Source organism: Megalobrama amblycephala, linkage group LG7 (assembly GCF_018812025.1).
Source record: "Megalobrama amblycephala isolate DHTTF-2021 linkage group LG7, ASM1881202v1, whole genome shotgun sequence".
Classification (NCBI taxonomy): Eukaryota; Metazoa; Chordata; class Actinopteri; order Cypriniformes; family Xenocyprididae; genus Megalobrama; species Megalobrama amblycephala.
The window spans coordinates 24209337-24225321 of record NC_063050.1 but is presented as its reverse complement, the minus strand read 5'-3'; the positions used below and the strand labels follow the sequence as shown (position 1 = coordinate 24225321).

General features: G+C 36.4%; 1 protein-coding gene across 1 annotated transcript in view; it reads right to left on the bottom strand.

The window, feature by feature from the left end:
* Positions 1-15985, bottom strand: part of arhgap10 (Rho GTPase activating protein 10) — a 72874-nt gene that overhangs the window by 25628 nt on the left and 31261 nt on the right. The window contains exons 4-16 of the mRNA XM_048196669.1: positions 14822-14893; positions 14537-14638; positions 12944-13054; positions 11885-11989; positions 11024-11153; positions 10798-10904; positions 10599-10693; positions 7160-7241; positions 6796-6835; positions 6633-6701; positions 6219-6293; positions 2984-3068; positions 646-704 (exon numbers count right to left, since the gene is read on the bottom strand). Of these exons, the coding sequence (XP_048052626.1) occupies positions 646-704; positions 2984-3068; positions 6219-6293; positions 6633-6701; positions 6796-6835; positions 7160-7241; positions 10599-10693; positions 10798-10904; positions 11024-11153; positions 11885-11989; positions 12944-13054; positions 14537-14638; positions 14822-14893 (1132 nt within the window). The remainder of the gene's footprint in view (positions 1-645; positions 705-2983; positions 3069-6218; positions 6294-6632; positions 6702-6795; positions 6836-7159; positions 7242-10598; positions 10694-10797; positions 10905-11023; positions 11154-11884; positions 11990-12943; positions 13055-14536; positions 14639-14821; positions 14894-15985) is intronic.

The following is a 15985-nucleotide window of genomic DNA, read 5'->3' as shown; positions in this document are numbered from 1 at the left end:
TATAATATATATTCGTTTGGTTTCCATATACCTGCCAAACTTCCAATCCATTCAAGTTTTGATGTTTTATTATTAAAATGCTGTAAATGGTAAATGGCTGGTGTAATCAGTGTTTTGTATTATTTACTGTATATACAGGGGTTGGACAATGAAAAGGAAACACCTGCTTTTAGACCACAATTCATCAGCATGTTGTAGGGCCTCCTTTTGTGGCTAAAGCCATGGTCACACTAAACTTTGAACGCGCAAAATTTCATCGGATGCTGCGACGGTCGTGATATGACGTCACGATCGACAGCGTCTTTTTTTGTAAACATGAATTCAACATTTAACATATAGTAATACATTCAAAATATATATTCATAATTTAGTCATGTGCTTTTGTCATTTTTATTGTCTTACAACACCTATCATAACCTACGACAACCTTCTCAGGACAACCATCTTTTAGCAATGTCATTTTCATATTTCAGATGTCCTTCAATGGAATTTTATTCAGTGATACTTTTGACAAGCATTAACCCCGCTTTAGAGTTTCACAAATCATAAGCTCACCGACATGCACATATTGTAATTTCATGGCATTTGTTGAGTAATTGATTGAGTATTGCTTGATTATTGTCAAAGCAAGGACAAAGACCTTACTTGCAGGGACGATGAACTCCTTATACAGCTCGTATGTCATTAGTGGCTCTGGAAGGCTCCTTGAAAGAGAGAGGGAGAGATTTATCGGCATTATTGGGCATTATTATATACACAACACTATGATTAATGTGGCTGATCACTGCAAGAAATTAGATGAGCACACAAACACACATACACACTGTGATAACCAAGTTCACCTGAAGGTATTTCGCTCAGTCTCTGGCACACGTCCCAGCACCGTTAGCACAAAATGAGCCCAGCACACCAATATCATTCATACTTGTAGTGAGTACAAAGACAAAACACACACACACACAACTCTTGCTGCTGTGTTACAAAAGCTGCCTTGTGCTATTCTATAGTTACACATCAATTACAAAAAAATATTAAAAGCAATACTAATTAAATGTTGAAAAATATACAGCATGGAATTATATTTTGTCACTGAAAGAAATGTCCCACTGTGAAATTCATTCATTCATTCATTCATTCAAAAAAAAAAAAAAAAAAAAAAAAAACACTGACATTTCACATGAACACATTTATCCTTGATACTTTTACAAACCCGATTCCAAAAAAGTTGGGACACTGTACAAATTTATGAATAAAAACAGAATGCAATGATGTTGCAATGATGTTTTATTCAGAATGCAACATAGATGACATATATCAAATGTTTAAACTGAGAAAATGTATCATTTTAAGGGAAAAATAAGTTGATTTTAAATTTCATGGCATCAACACATCTCAAAAAAGTTGGGACAAGGCCATGTTTACCACTGTGTGGCATCCCCTCTTCTTTTTATAACAGTCTGCAAACGTCTGGGGACTGAGGAGACAAGTTGCTCAAGTTTAGGAATAGGAATGTTGTCCCATTGTTGTCTAATACAGGCTTCTAGTTGCTCAGCTGTCTTAGGTCTTCTTTGTCGCATCTTCCTCTTTATGATGCACCAAATGTTTTCTATGGGTGAAAGATCTGGACTGCAGGCTGGCCATTTCAGTACCCAGATCCTTCTTCTACGCAGCCATGATGTTGTAATTGATGCAGTATGTGGTCTGGCATTGTCATGTTGGAAAATGCAAGGTCTTCCCTGAAAGAGACGCCGTCTGGATGGGAGCATATGTTGTTCTAGAACTTGGATATACTTTTCAGCATTGATGGTGCCCTTCCAGATGTGTAAGCTGCCCATGCCACACGAACTCATGCAACCCCATACCATCAGAGATGCAGGCTTCTGAACTGAGCGCTGATAACAACTTGGGTTGTCCTTGTCCTCTTTAGTCCGGATGACATGGCGTCCCAGTTTTCCAAAAAGAACTTCAACTTTTGATTCGTCTGACCATAGAACAGTTTTCCACTTTGCCACAGTCCATTTTAAATGAGCCTTTGCCCAGGGAAAACGCCTGCGCTTCTGGATCATGTTTAGATATGCCTTCTTTTTTGACCAATAGAGTTTTAGCCCGCAACGGCGAATGGCACGGTGGATTGTGTTCACCGACAATGTTTTCTGGAAGTATTCCTGAGCCCATGTTGTTGATTTCCATTACAGTAGCATTCCTGTATGTGATGTAGTGCCGTCTAAGGGCCCGAAGATCACGGGCATCCAGTATGGTTTTCCGGCCTTGACCCTTATGCACAGAGATTGTTCCAGATTCTCTGAATCTTTGGATGATATTATGCACTGTAGATGATGATAACTTCAAACTCTTTGCAATTTTTCTCTGAGAAACTCCTTTCTGATATTGCTCCACTATTTTTCGCCACAGCATTGGGGAAATTGGTGATCCTCTGCCCATCTTGACTTCTGAGAGACACTGCCACTCTGAATCATGTTGCCAATTGACCTAATAAGTTGCAAATTGGTCCTCCAGCTGTTCCTTATATGTACATTTAACTTTTCCGGCCAACTTTTTTGGAATGTGTAGCTCTCATGAAATCCAAAATGAGCCAATATTTGGCATGACATTTCAAAATGTCTCACTTTCAACATCTGATATGTTATCTATATTCTATTGTGAATAAAATATAAGTTTATGAGATTTGTAAATTATTGCATTCCTTTTTTATTCACAATTTGTACAGTGTCCCAACTTTTTTGGAATCGGGTTTGTATTTGAGATTCTATTCAATTTATAAATGAAGAGGCCCATAAGTTTCTTTCTGAAGATTCACATTGAAAACTGAAGTATCTTTAGAAACAAGCGAGTGGCTTAAGGCTGTACAGACATAGTGTATTCTGTCAAATTACAATCAGTACATTTTGGGAAAGCATATATAGAAACTATGCTGTGTTTATTATCTGCAAACAGAAATGGAATGTAGAAAGTACAAACTCACCTCAGATAAAGCTTTAAAGCACTAGTGATGGTTTTGACGTCCCAGTCCTCACTAGCTGCTAAATCTATTTCATTGCTCTTCTCATCTACAGATCACAAAACAATAAACAATTTAAATTCAAATAATCTTTAGTAGAGGGCAAAAAACAAACAAACAAACAAACAAAAACTATGGTTGTGGTATAAATAATTGCACAGTTGTGTCAGGCACATTTTGCACAGAAAAAAATATAATGCAATATATGCTCATCAAAGCTGCATTTGATGACTGCACAGTAAAAACATTAATATTGTGAAATATATTTATATTTTAATATATTTTAAAATGTAATTTATTCTTGTGATGGCAAATCTGAATTTTCAGCAGCCATTAACTCCAGTATCACATCCTTCAGAAATCATTCTATTATGCTGATTTGGTGCTTAAGAAACTTAAGTGCATTTATTTATTTATTTTTTAATCAATGTTGAAAACTTTGTTTTGCTGCTTAATATTTTTTGTGGAAACTGATGCATTTTCCCGGGACTCTTTGAATAGAATGTTCAAAAGAACAACATTTATTTAAAATATATTTTTTGTAATATTATAAATGATTAATAAAAGTATTCATTTTTTTTTTTTTTTTTTTTGGAAGAAAAGGAAAAAAAAAAATAATGGTAGTGCATTTTAAAAAGTCTACAACAGTAAAATGGCATACACACACACACACAAACACACACACACACACACACACACACACACACACACACACACACACACACACACACACACACGCACACATAACAGAAATAAATGGTAAACCCTTTCTGAGCCAGTTTGGAGGATGCTCAGTATAGATGAAGTACAATGAGAAAGATAGAGAAAGTAAAACAAAGAAAAGGCTGAGGTCAGGATGTGAACGATATGAGTAGCAGACATCTGGAAAACTGATTCATTCAGTTAATTTCTCTTCCTTACTTTGATGTAGTATTACTGCTCACCGATGGATTTATGGATCTGTATATACTTTCCTGCTATAGGTTGGACAAAGACTATACAAATGTATAATGCATAAAATGTTCTGCTTTGAGTTTGTAACTCTGGGCTTTTACAGTTTTGAAGAATTGACACTGACAATCACTTCTCTGTCTGGTTGTTACCATGGTAATGTCTGAGTGTGTTTTTATATAACAGTAGATAATCAAAAATATCTAAAGGTCACTTATGTACAACATTTTAGTCATTTAAGTAAATTCATACTCAATTAAACCTGAGCGCTGAGTGCTATTTGCAAAGGCATAGAAATATTCTCTGTCTTAGACTGCAAATCTGAGTCAAGTCGCTGAATGTCGCAACCTTCTCCAACCTGCACTAACCTCCCTGACCAACGTGATGGGATGATGATGATGGGATGGCACAGTTTATCGATCCATTGAGAAACCAAAGTGTATTTGCATTGTATAATGTAGTCCGCTGTTGACAACACAAACTGCAGAGAAGAGACAGAGAGATACATTATCTCTTTCCCAGTTCTGCTCTCTTTTAAAACGCTGATATTCTATACCCTCACATCAACCCTCAGCCTGGAATACATATACACGAACTTGAAACTACTGTTGAAAATTTGAGTAAAACTATGTTTTAATGTTTTTGAAATAAGTTTCACAGTAAAACTGTGAAAAATTACTGCAAACTAAACTTATTTATTTAAATATATTTAATATTCCATTTATTGATGTGATGACAAAGCTGAATCTTCAGCAGCCATTACTCCAGTCTTCGGTGCTCAAGAAACTGATTTGGTGCTCAAGAAACATTTCTTATTATTATCAATGTTGAAAAAGCTGTGCTGCTAGAAAATAGAAATAGAAAGTAAAAAATACCAGAATTTATGTGAAATAGAAATCTTATATGAATAAGTATTAATTTATGTCATTAATATGGACTGTTTAACATGTTAAAATGAACACAATTCATTCCTGTAGCTACGCTAATCCTTTTTCATCAACTTCCTCTGGCTTGTTTTATAGGTTCACGCAATGTGCTATTGCTAGAGAGGTTTGAGCACTATAAATAAAGGCAAAGTTAAATGTGACACATATGATGGGCTTGTGTGATTATTTTAATTTAATTGTGACTGTGATTATTTTGTTTAAACTAGAAGTTGTTATAAGATTGATTATGTTCTGCAATTGTTGTTAATTAATGATAAATAACAACAGCCGCATGGCCTCTAATGGCTTATTGCTTTATTAAAATGACATACATGTCAACTACCTGAGTCTTCAACCAGTCTTCCTGTGAACACAATGGGTCCTCAAGTGTTGCGAGCACACCACGGCTCAGATAAAGATATTTTTTGGCACTCTGTGGTTTCATCTTAACACTCAATTTGCATTCTTCCGACATCTCAACACAACAAAACTACAAATGATGATTAAATGATTTTCATTTTTGGGTGAACTGTTCCTTTAAATAAACAGAATGTGTGGATATAATCCAGCAACTGCAAAGCATGTTAATGGCAGTGCTCTGAATTTAAAAATGAGATGGATAGTTGGTTGTGCTCTGGAAATTTGGCAGGTTTTAAGTTCATGAACCAACTACAAGGGCTCAGGCTGTTCTCCGGTGAGGACAGTGGATCCGTATAGAGTGTTAATGGCTATTAGACTCTGGAGTGGCTGAGTTCATGTAGCAGCAGGGGCTCAGGCAGCCTGCCGACTCGACACAGCGTTTAGCATTCAGAGCAGAGAGATACCAGCTCATGCTACGACTGCAGGAGAGAGTGTGCGAAAAAGAAAGAAAGAAAGAAAGAAAGAAAGAAAGAAAGAAGGAAAAGAAAGAAAGAAGAGCATGGGACAGGAGCATAAGGGAGATGATGATAGTGTAAGAGAGCGTGATCAGATCGTGTTGGGTTTTCGGGAGAGGCGAAATAGGATCAAGGAAAAGTGACAGAGAGAGAAAGAGAAAGAGAAAGAAAAGAGAGAGAGAGAGAGAGAGAGAGAGAGAGAGAGAGAGAGAGAGAGAGGGAGGGAGAAAGTGTCCGGAAATCTGATTGCCTGCCTGCAGTAATAGAGTCAGGTGTCACCTAAAGGACAGGACAAAGGGACATACAGACAGACACCAGACAAGATGAATGTCTGACTCCCAATGAGACTCAATAGGATACTGGCTCTAGATACAATTACAGGGCTTCAAAAAAAATCACCTAAATCTGACCAACAATTACAGACCCATCAAATAAGGCTCAACTTACCAATCATTAAACTAAGAAGCTTCTGCACTTTTGAACTGACTCCAACCACTCTGTACAGACCCTGATCATTAATACCTGCAAAAATAATAATAATAAACAAAACAATAGCAGTTAGGTACTATATACTCATCCCAACTGATCTGGAAAACTAAATACAAACACACTAAGCTTTTCTGTATTATCCTGAATGAAACACAACAGGTTGTTGGTTTGGGCTGAGAAAAACTGCTAGATCATTCTGCTCTCTAGTGTTCAAAGGGTGTTATTACATTACGTAACCTACTGAAGGTTTTAGACTTCATTACTGTATACTATACTGTATATAATGCCTGATATGTTTTTATATCCATAATAATCTGCTGTTACTTTTAAGTATATTATTTTCATATATATTGAAACATTACTGGGAGTTACCTCTGGCTTCAATGGCGTTTATTGAATTTTTCACAAAGCTTATTCCAACGTCATTCAACTGGGCATCAACTATGGAATACACACAGATCATCACAATACAGCAATTTTTTGCATAAGCAGTATAACTAAAGGTAAACTTTGATATTAATTTGAGTTCACTCACTTCCTCTTTCTCTTGAATGTGTCCGGTTGAGATACTGCATCTGTGTGTGAGAGATAAACATCAGAAAACACAAACCAGACCAGCATGAAACACATTACACCAAACAGAACAGAATTTATATATCAAACAAGAGACTATTACTGATCATTAAAATGCTTTGAAGTATACACCTTCATTTTTTTTTTTTTTTTTTATGTTGTAGAGTCACCAAGGCTACATTTATTTGATGAAAAATAGAGTAACAACAGTAATATTCTGCAATATTACTACAACTTAAATTAACCTCAGGTTTTGTCAAATGAGAATCAGAGAATTGTTTTGACTGAATATAGCTGTAGGGAGTTGAAGAGAGGGATTGACGCACCGGTTCTTTTCCTCCCATCGCATGCATCCAGAATCTGTGGTCATCTTCTGAGAGTGCCTGGACCGTCAGCACTGTGCCCGGTCTAGAGAAAAAACAAAAAACAAAAAAACACAACAACGTTTCTATTATTTTCAGGTTGTGCCTCTGTAGCAGACACTGAGCCCTGTTGAGAGCACATGCTTTGAGGTGTATGAGTTAATGAAGAGAATAAAAGTAACCACATTATTACATACAGAGGAGTCCCTTCAGCAGCAAGTGTTATTTTTACATACAGGAGAAAAGCACACATGCAGCTTTTATGGTGCAAATCTGGGGTGTCTATTACTTTTTTTTTTATTATTGACTGTCCAAGCAATTCAAAATTGACAAAAATCAAGTTTAAGCCTACATTTATTCCAAGTGAATATCCTTTTCACTTGGAAATACACTGAATTATGAAAGGCATATTCATGAAATGAAAGGCATATTCATTTTGAGATTGAATCATCTCCTAATTTGGAAACATTCTGATGTGCTTTTCAAAAGATTCCACAAACCAGCATCATGATGCACACGATTAGCGTTCATCATACACTCTGTCCAGGTCAGCTTTGATTAATGAGAGCTCTGAATGTTTCCTGGATTATCAAAATATTTAGATTTTCTTTATCCTCTGACATAGGAGATGCAGTGCCAATGAATCTCATTTGTCTCACACTCATGCTAAACCCAGTAGTTGTGGAGGGATTTACAGTCCTTTGTTTTTTCTTTTCTTGTTTATTATCATCCAAATACTAATTTTGTGGGATTTATCAAAGGGGTCATAAAATGCATTTTCAGATCTTTAAATTATGTTTCTGGCAGTTAGTGTATGAAGTTAGCAAACTTTTTTGAATCAAAAAAAAAAAAAAAAAAAAAAAAAGTATTAATTTTTTTTTTTCCATCCTCTTCCTTTTCCATCCATTTTCTCTCTGTCACAAACACTTGGCGAACTGATTGGTGAACATCACACCATATCCACACCCTCCCCCACAGCATGTGTGACGTGTTTTGATGGTTGAGGTGGCCAGCGCTGTAATAGAGCTGTATATATTTGAGCAAAAGTCAGATAAAAAAAAATGATCCAATGCAACCACAATGACTGCCTCTGAAGAGAAATACTTGCCACTCCTGTAGCTTTCCAACCCTCAACGCACACCTTAGCAATAGAATCGCCATTGGCTAGTAAATGTTTTAGTTTATTCGCCAGACTGATATATATATATATATATATATATATATATATATATATATATCCCTCTACAGCACAGTTTTCTTAAGCCCTATGTTTAGTACATGTTGCTTTAAATTATTGCAACCAATTAGAAAGGTCGAAAAAGTATCAAAGAACAGTCCAGTAAGGTGTGGGAGTCACTATCAAGCATTATTTGAAAGTGGGACTTCCTTTTCTGACACATGGTCACAGGAGCACATGGTGTGAGAAGTTATTTGAGATTATTTTTAGATTATTTGCTTTAGTAATCTTATTTAAAATGACATGAACTGTACATTTTATATATATATATATATATATATATATATATATATATATATATATATATATATATATATATATCTGCTTATCTTTGTAAAATGGCACAGCTTAACATCAGTCAATCAAGCATTATATTATGATATATGATAATCAAACATTATTTAATGACAGAACTTTAGTAATTAGAACTAAAACTTGGTAACCATGTATGAATGCATATTTGTCTTTTTTAACTGAACTTAGGACTGGTGGTAGTGCTTAAGATATTGTTGGTCATTCAGTGTTTCTGTTATAAAAATAGATAATAATTATTATTAAAAGATAATAATACTAATTCTACTACTATTAAGAATATACAACTAAGGATGGATGAGCTGCTGAGTTCATGAATGTTAATCGCATTGTCAGCTATTGCTCGAACTGATTTGCTGAAATCAAAACAGGGGCAGTAATAGATGAGCACCAGCCAATGAGATTGCAGTTTGCGCATTAGCTCCGACCACTACAGGTGAAACCGGCATATTGTCTGCTTGTTCTTAAAAGCTGAATAATTCCAAATGAACTCCGTCATTTTAAGAGGAAAATACAACAAAGATTATAGATTATAAAACAAATAGTTCTGGCCCTTGATTCCGATTGGTTAAGCTAAGTTCAAAGCCATTGTAAAATTCCCAAAAGCATACAGCTGACCGCATTACATGTATCGCTGCGCCACACAGTGTCTTATCAACCACTCTTAGCAACGTAAACAAATGTTTGTTCTCAATTTATTTTGTTCATTAAAGCTTACTGTATTATGTAGAAGAGTATTGTGAGAGAGTTATCGAGTGACCGAGTGCATTACCTGCATTTATATTGAGTATTTTCCTTCAGGTCAGTCCTATGTTCATAATAAAAATCCGTTTGAAAGTCCACTGTGATCTTGTCCTTTTAACATTTAATGGGTTTTGCCGTGCGCTGCTGACACTGACAGCTGTTCAAAGCATTTGTCATTTGCGTCTTGTTCTGTGTTCACAACTAGTTTCAATATAAAAGTCTTTGCGATGGTGACTCCCTCATAAAGACAGTCTTTGCCGCCATCTAATGGTGTAATAAATGTAACTTCTGTTGCTGTTCACAGTCAGGAACTATTTTTTCCAGCGGAAGGAAGGCTTTTAATGTTTTTACTTCATGAAAGTTGCATTGATACATATTTTTTGGCTTTAGTATATGTATTGTGGTAACCCTTTTATAAAAGCAATAAGCCCAGTGAAGCCGTGGTTTACAGTGAATTTACAGTGAACGGCTAAGGGGGCTCCACGTCGTGCCTAACAACGCAGTTATAAATTCACTGTAAACCACGGCTTCTTGGGGCTTATTCCTTTATTACATGTAACGCGTCGATTCTGTGTGGTATGTAAGACTCTCGCTCTCTCTCTTTGGTTGTGTGTGAGAAACTGCACTCTCAGCAAAGCGGCGGTGAGTCATGCGCCTTCACACTAGAGTTTGCGGTAAGTTAAATATAGGTACGCTGCGCATCCATTGAGCTGAATTGAAGTAGTACAGATCGCATGACGGAGAATGAAAATATATCTATTCTTTAGGCTCTAACACACACATTGGCGAGAAAAAAATCTAAGAATTTATTAGCCAATGGCTAATGATAAACATTATTTAGTCGCCGAGAGTGACAATTTAGTCCCATATGTGAGTGATTTACTTGCACTGTATATGGCTGCTTTCAATTAAAAAAAAACAACCAAACCAAACAAACAAAAACCATCTTTCAATGGGTACATATCCTTGGTTTACATATGCATGTTAAGGTGCATGTAGAGGAAAATTGTGACATCACAAAATGGGTGATTTCAACTCCTGCCATTTCAGAAGGGAGTTTTTTTTATGCGTAAATGGCATAAATTGTAACTGGGGACACGTCCAACATACCGATCTGTGATCTCTATGTCTAGGCAGAACCTCCTGTCAAGTGTGTCTGTGGTTTTGCGGACACAAGACTTCAGTGTAACAGAGTCCGTCTCACCCTGAAAGCATACAGAACATTCTGTGAACAGCAGATCAGCAATATATTTATATTTTATTTTATGCCATTATCAAGACTAATGTATCATGTGGGATGAGAACTTACAAGCTTCCCGCCTGATCTCTGGTCAAATGTTTTCATGTGTAGAATTTTTTGTTCTTTGACAAACGTGCAATAGCGTTTCACCCAGCTGGATCCAAAAGGAGGAGGTCCTGCAGAAATAGCAATAACTATCAGTAATGCAACCAGCAAGGCACAGGATACATGACATGACAGTCAGTAAAAGGTAATAGGCACCCCAGAGTTACATCATAAAAATTGTTTTTCGTACGTTTCTCCTGCATGTAAAGATAGCCCTCGCTGCTGATGGGGCTGGTCTGTCTGTACTCCTGTGGCGACTCTTTGATTCTCTTCAATAACTCGTACACCTCAGAGCGTGTGCCCTCAAAACGACTCCGTGTCTGAAAGCAGAGGCACAACCTTAAAATAACAGAAACATAACAAAATATCTCAAATACTGATAAAGTTTTATGAATTCTGTGAGGCCTGGTAACTGGGAATTTACACTGATGTGTTTTTTTATGCACTGAGTAATTTCCCAATGTATTCCAAAGATTTTGGGAATCCCATCAATGTGCTTAAACGATCTAATCCATGTTTACAAGCTATACATCCTCAGAACTCTGACCCTGACCATCACAACTGATTTATAACCGATTAAAAACAAAACATCAGCGAGGACAGTGATGTGGTCCAATCAAATAGGGAGGAAGTCGGTTCTCAAACTTCCGGCTTAGAAGTTAAACACAATGGAAGGTCAATGCAAACAAAGGCCTTTAAGTTTCCCTTGGAAACCTTGGCCCTCTCAAAACGCTGCTGTATCCTGTCTTGGTAACTCTCTTTTCATGTCAGTCTGCAAGCCAATAGCATTAACCAGAAGAACATGAGTGAAAAATGACTCGGCATCTCAGCAAATCACTCTGCGTGTGTTTGAAAAACCATTTATATGCTGTTTAATGTACTTGCCACACATATATTTTACCCATATACTGGATATATGGAATTAAAAAAAACATATATACATACACACACATATATATATATATATATATATATATATATATATATATATATATATATATCATTGAAAAAATGAAGTTGAAAACATTATGACACTTTTTTTTTTACTTACATTTTGAATATTGATTTGAAGGGCCTTTTTGTAATGGTCAAAATCTTTGGCCAACTCATATCCCTGATGATAGAAAGTAAATACAGTCTGAAAGAATGCCAGCATCTACACAAAAGAGAGCGGGGAAGAAGGGAATGAGAGAGAGAAAAAAAAAAAACAGTACTACATATATATATATATATATACCCTAGGACAGATATTAACATGTTCATATAAGCTTTTGTGTCTAAATCTCTATGTGATGTAAAAGATTCAAAAAACACTGTTTTATGCAACTAGAAAGTCATACAGGCATCCATAGACTGGAAAACTAATATTTGCTCTGCTAAAACACTCAATAAGCCAGATTCCTTATAAAGGGAAGTAATTTGCTTATGCACACTATCAAATTGTGTGTGCACGTCGTAGGGGAATTAGTGAGAATCCGGGCCCAAACAGACCCACTTGCAAATGGTGTGGACACACCCATATTTAGAAGAGGCTTTTGTGTGTGGTAATTGTACCAAATGTAACCATGCTGCACTTACAGCTCTCGCTAAATATCTAAATATAATTCTATTTCACAGCTGGATCATTTCCATAATGACAATGCAATCTAACAAAAGCAGATGTTAGTAAATCTGGCCTTTAGTGTCCAGTTAATTTTATAATTAAAGTGATTTTTATTTTTCATTTTCAATTCAGTTTTGTTTCATAAAATTTGCACAGAAACAGTAAGAGTATTATGCCAGTATACCATTCCAAACATAGACCTTATGTTTTTCTGTTTGGTGCTAGTGGCACAGAAATTACACACACAAGCTTGTAACTAAGTGTTATAGCACAACTTATGAAATGGAGTATATGTATAAATAAATAATAAATGTATATTTGTATCATGTAGAATACTGCTGTACAATTGCTTCACAGCATTGAGAGTGTATTTCATTAAATGTGTTTCCTTTCTTTTTTGTGGCATGTGAAACCGTATCAAATGCTGTTGATAGACAAACATGAAAGCAAACCATGTTGAAATAAATCAAGTTGAATGACCATCTGGATGAAGGGTCATGCACTCACAGGCTCAACACACTCAAACTTCTTTCTCTCCTGTATCTCCTGCAGCTTGCAAACATACTCCAGAGACGTCTCCTGAAAGTGCTGTCTCATCGCATCCACCGACACGTCTGCCTGAAAGACAGACAGAATAAAAAAAGTACCATAACAGTTAAGATGAAAAGGTTGAAGAAAACAAGGAAAAGAAGTCATCACATGAAAATTAATAGTGACTTAAGATATGGAGATGGATTTTTTTTTTTTTCCCCAAAAGGTGCTTGCCTGTCCATTTGTTGCCTGCCTTACAACTCAACACAAAGAGCCTGATTCTGAAAACTGAACATTTGAAAACAAAGAAATGATTTGGATGATGTAATTGTGTAAATTATTGTGTGAATGTAAACAGTGCTAAACAGTAACTATAATGTAATTAGTTATTAGTTGTGCAAATACAGTTAAATACAGTGCATCACACCGACGTCTCTAGCAACATTCTTGGCGAAATCCATGATAAATAAACATTTATGTAGGCTTAAAGTCTCAAAGTTTTATCAAAACAACTTGGAAATTGAACTTGCAATTTAAGGTGTCTATGCCCACATACACACTGTCTAGTTTTGGCAACTGTATTAAATGTGGGAATGAAGCCCTTAAGCTGTTGCCCTGTGCGTGTTATGCATTCTGGCATATTTTGAATACAGGAATAACTCCCAAATTCATTCAATAAAATGAATTAACACAGCAATGTTTTGATTTCTTGTAAACAAGAACATTGGATGCATACAGTTCACTGGTGTTTGTGACATTAGCTAGTTGCAATATAACTTTTATTATTAGTTAATATTACAGGAGATGCCCTGTGTTTTGTTTTTTTGGAAAGAGACAGCACAAAATAAATAAATAAATGTTGTCTCTGCATTAACACTGTGTTGCTCAATTTGAAATCACTTTAAAGAAATTTAGTTGAGTGCAGTTTTCTAGAGATGTAACAATTTGTTGTGTACTTAATTAAACTGAATGACCAAAATCTCCATCCCTAACCATATTTGGCTCCAGTCAATGTGTTCATGGCGCATGACAGCTTAAGTGTCTTATGGACTGGGGAACAATTTAGAAGTCCTCTGGCATTCTTCAGCATTTCTATGTTTCACATACTCAGAAGTTTGTCTGCTGTGAACACCAGTCTGACTCTTAAGAGCTCACTGCTAAAACTACTGCCCTTGACCCAAAACACACGTCATATGGTCCACAGGAACATAACGGCCCACCATAAAAATATCAACAGTCTCTAGTGCTTTTGGTGCTCAATGTATACAACATTCATGCCTGATGGGCACACCTTAAAAGGTTATGTTCCCCAGACTTTGTTCAATCAAGACCTGGGATAATATGCTGCCTACTTTTTTGGAGCAGTATTGGGTGAGATGCCTAGCTTCTTAAATATAGTAAAAATAATGACAGACTGTACCTTCACTAAAAACAACTACAATAAACAGTATTGTCCTTGACTTAAAAATCTGATCACCACCCCACAAGATACAGAAAAAAACCCCAGTATTTATGAAAATAGTTTGCATTACACATTCATGTGTGTGGGTAGAATGAAATATGAAGTACCTCCTGTAACTGTGGCTCCTTCTTCTTTGCTGACATGTTCAAAAGTTTCTCTAGTGAGCTGTAGTACTTCTCCGTTTCCTTCTCGTATTTCTTCCTCTCTGCCTGAAGATAGCATGAGAAAATATAAAATGGAGAACTTACTATTTTTAATTTATGGAATGAGAAGAAAGTTTTAAAAAGTTAACTGGTTTCAATAAATGTAGAGTTTTCCATTTATTTTAATTACAGTAAATCAATGCAAACATCCTAAATGTGGGAGCTGACAGTGAAGATCTACATGTTTACCTTTGCTGAGCCGAGTTGCTCTTTCCGAAACTTTTCTAAAGGCTTCATCAGTGTCTCTGTGATGTTTCTCATCTGTGAAAATGCAATTTAGCAATTTGATTTATGATATTTGACCATTTCATTTAATTATATTAAACAATAGCAGAACCAGGATGGTTTTCTTTCATCAAAACTTGCACAAACGCATTGTGGGCCCTATAATACACCCAGCGCAATGCGACGCAAGGCGCAGCGCAAGTGTGTTTGCTAGTTTGCGTCCGGCGCCGTTCGCGTTTTCCCGTTCAGCGCCACGTCCTTAAATTAGTAAATGCATTTGCGCCAGTTAGTGCGCCCATGTGCGTGCTGGTCTAAAAAAAGAGGTGTGTTCAGGCGCATTGCCGGCGCACTGCTATCTTAAGGAGCTGAAAATAGACTGCGCCATAGACCAACTCAAACCTGGTCTAAAGTCTAAAGTCAATGGCGCAATATTTTGTTGTTAGAGCGCGTTGGTAGAAACTGCGCCTCTGGGCGCATCCACAGTGCGCGTTGACTTTGCTTATTACACACAGGGATGCGCATCACACAAACATGCCAAATATTAAAAACAAAAGGATTACAGTGTAAAAGAATATTATTGTGTAGGCTACATAAATATAAAAATGTAATGATGAATAGTCATTGCGTGTATTAGAATTAGGCTACCTATTTTCAATTCAGCCTATTACTACTTATAATGATGAACGAAATTAACTAATTGATTGAACAATCGTGCCAATACACACACATATATATTGACTGACTCATCGCGCGGAGCTATTTGAAAGCCTGCATCCAACGCAGACGACTGAAAGATTGACTGGCCACTTAACAAATTCCGCCATGTAAATAGCAATCCGCCATGGCGCGAGCGCATCTCGCTCTTAAAGGGAATGGGAGATGACACTCTGATTGGTTTATTGAACGTTACGCCCATTACTCATTAAGAGAATAGGGACAACCCATTTCAAAAATGCGCCCCGGCGCACGGACCGTTTTTCCGTCGTTAAAATAGCAAAAGTGGATTTGGACACGCCCTGAGTGCACCTGCGCTGTGCGCTTTACACTTTGCGTTTAGATCGTTAAATACATACACAGAAAAGTGTAGTTTCTAGTAGTGTAGAGTAGAGAAGAAGAAAGAAAAAAAAA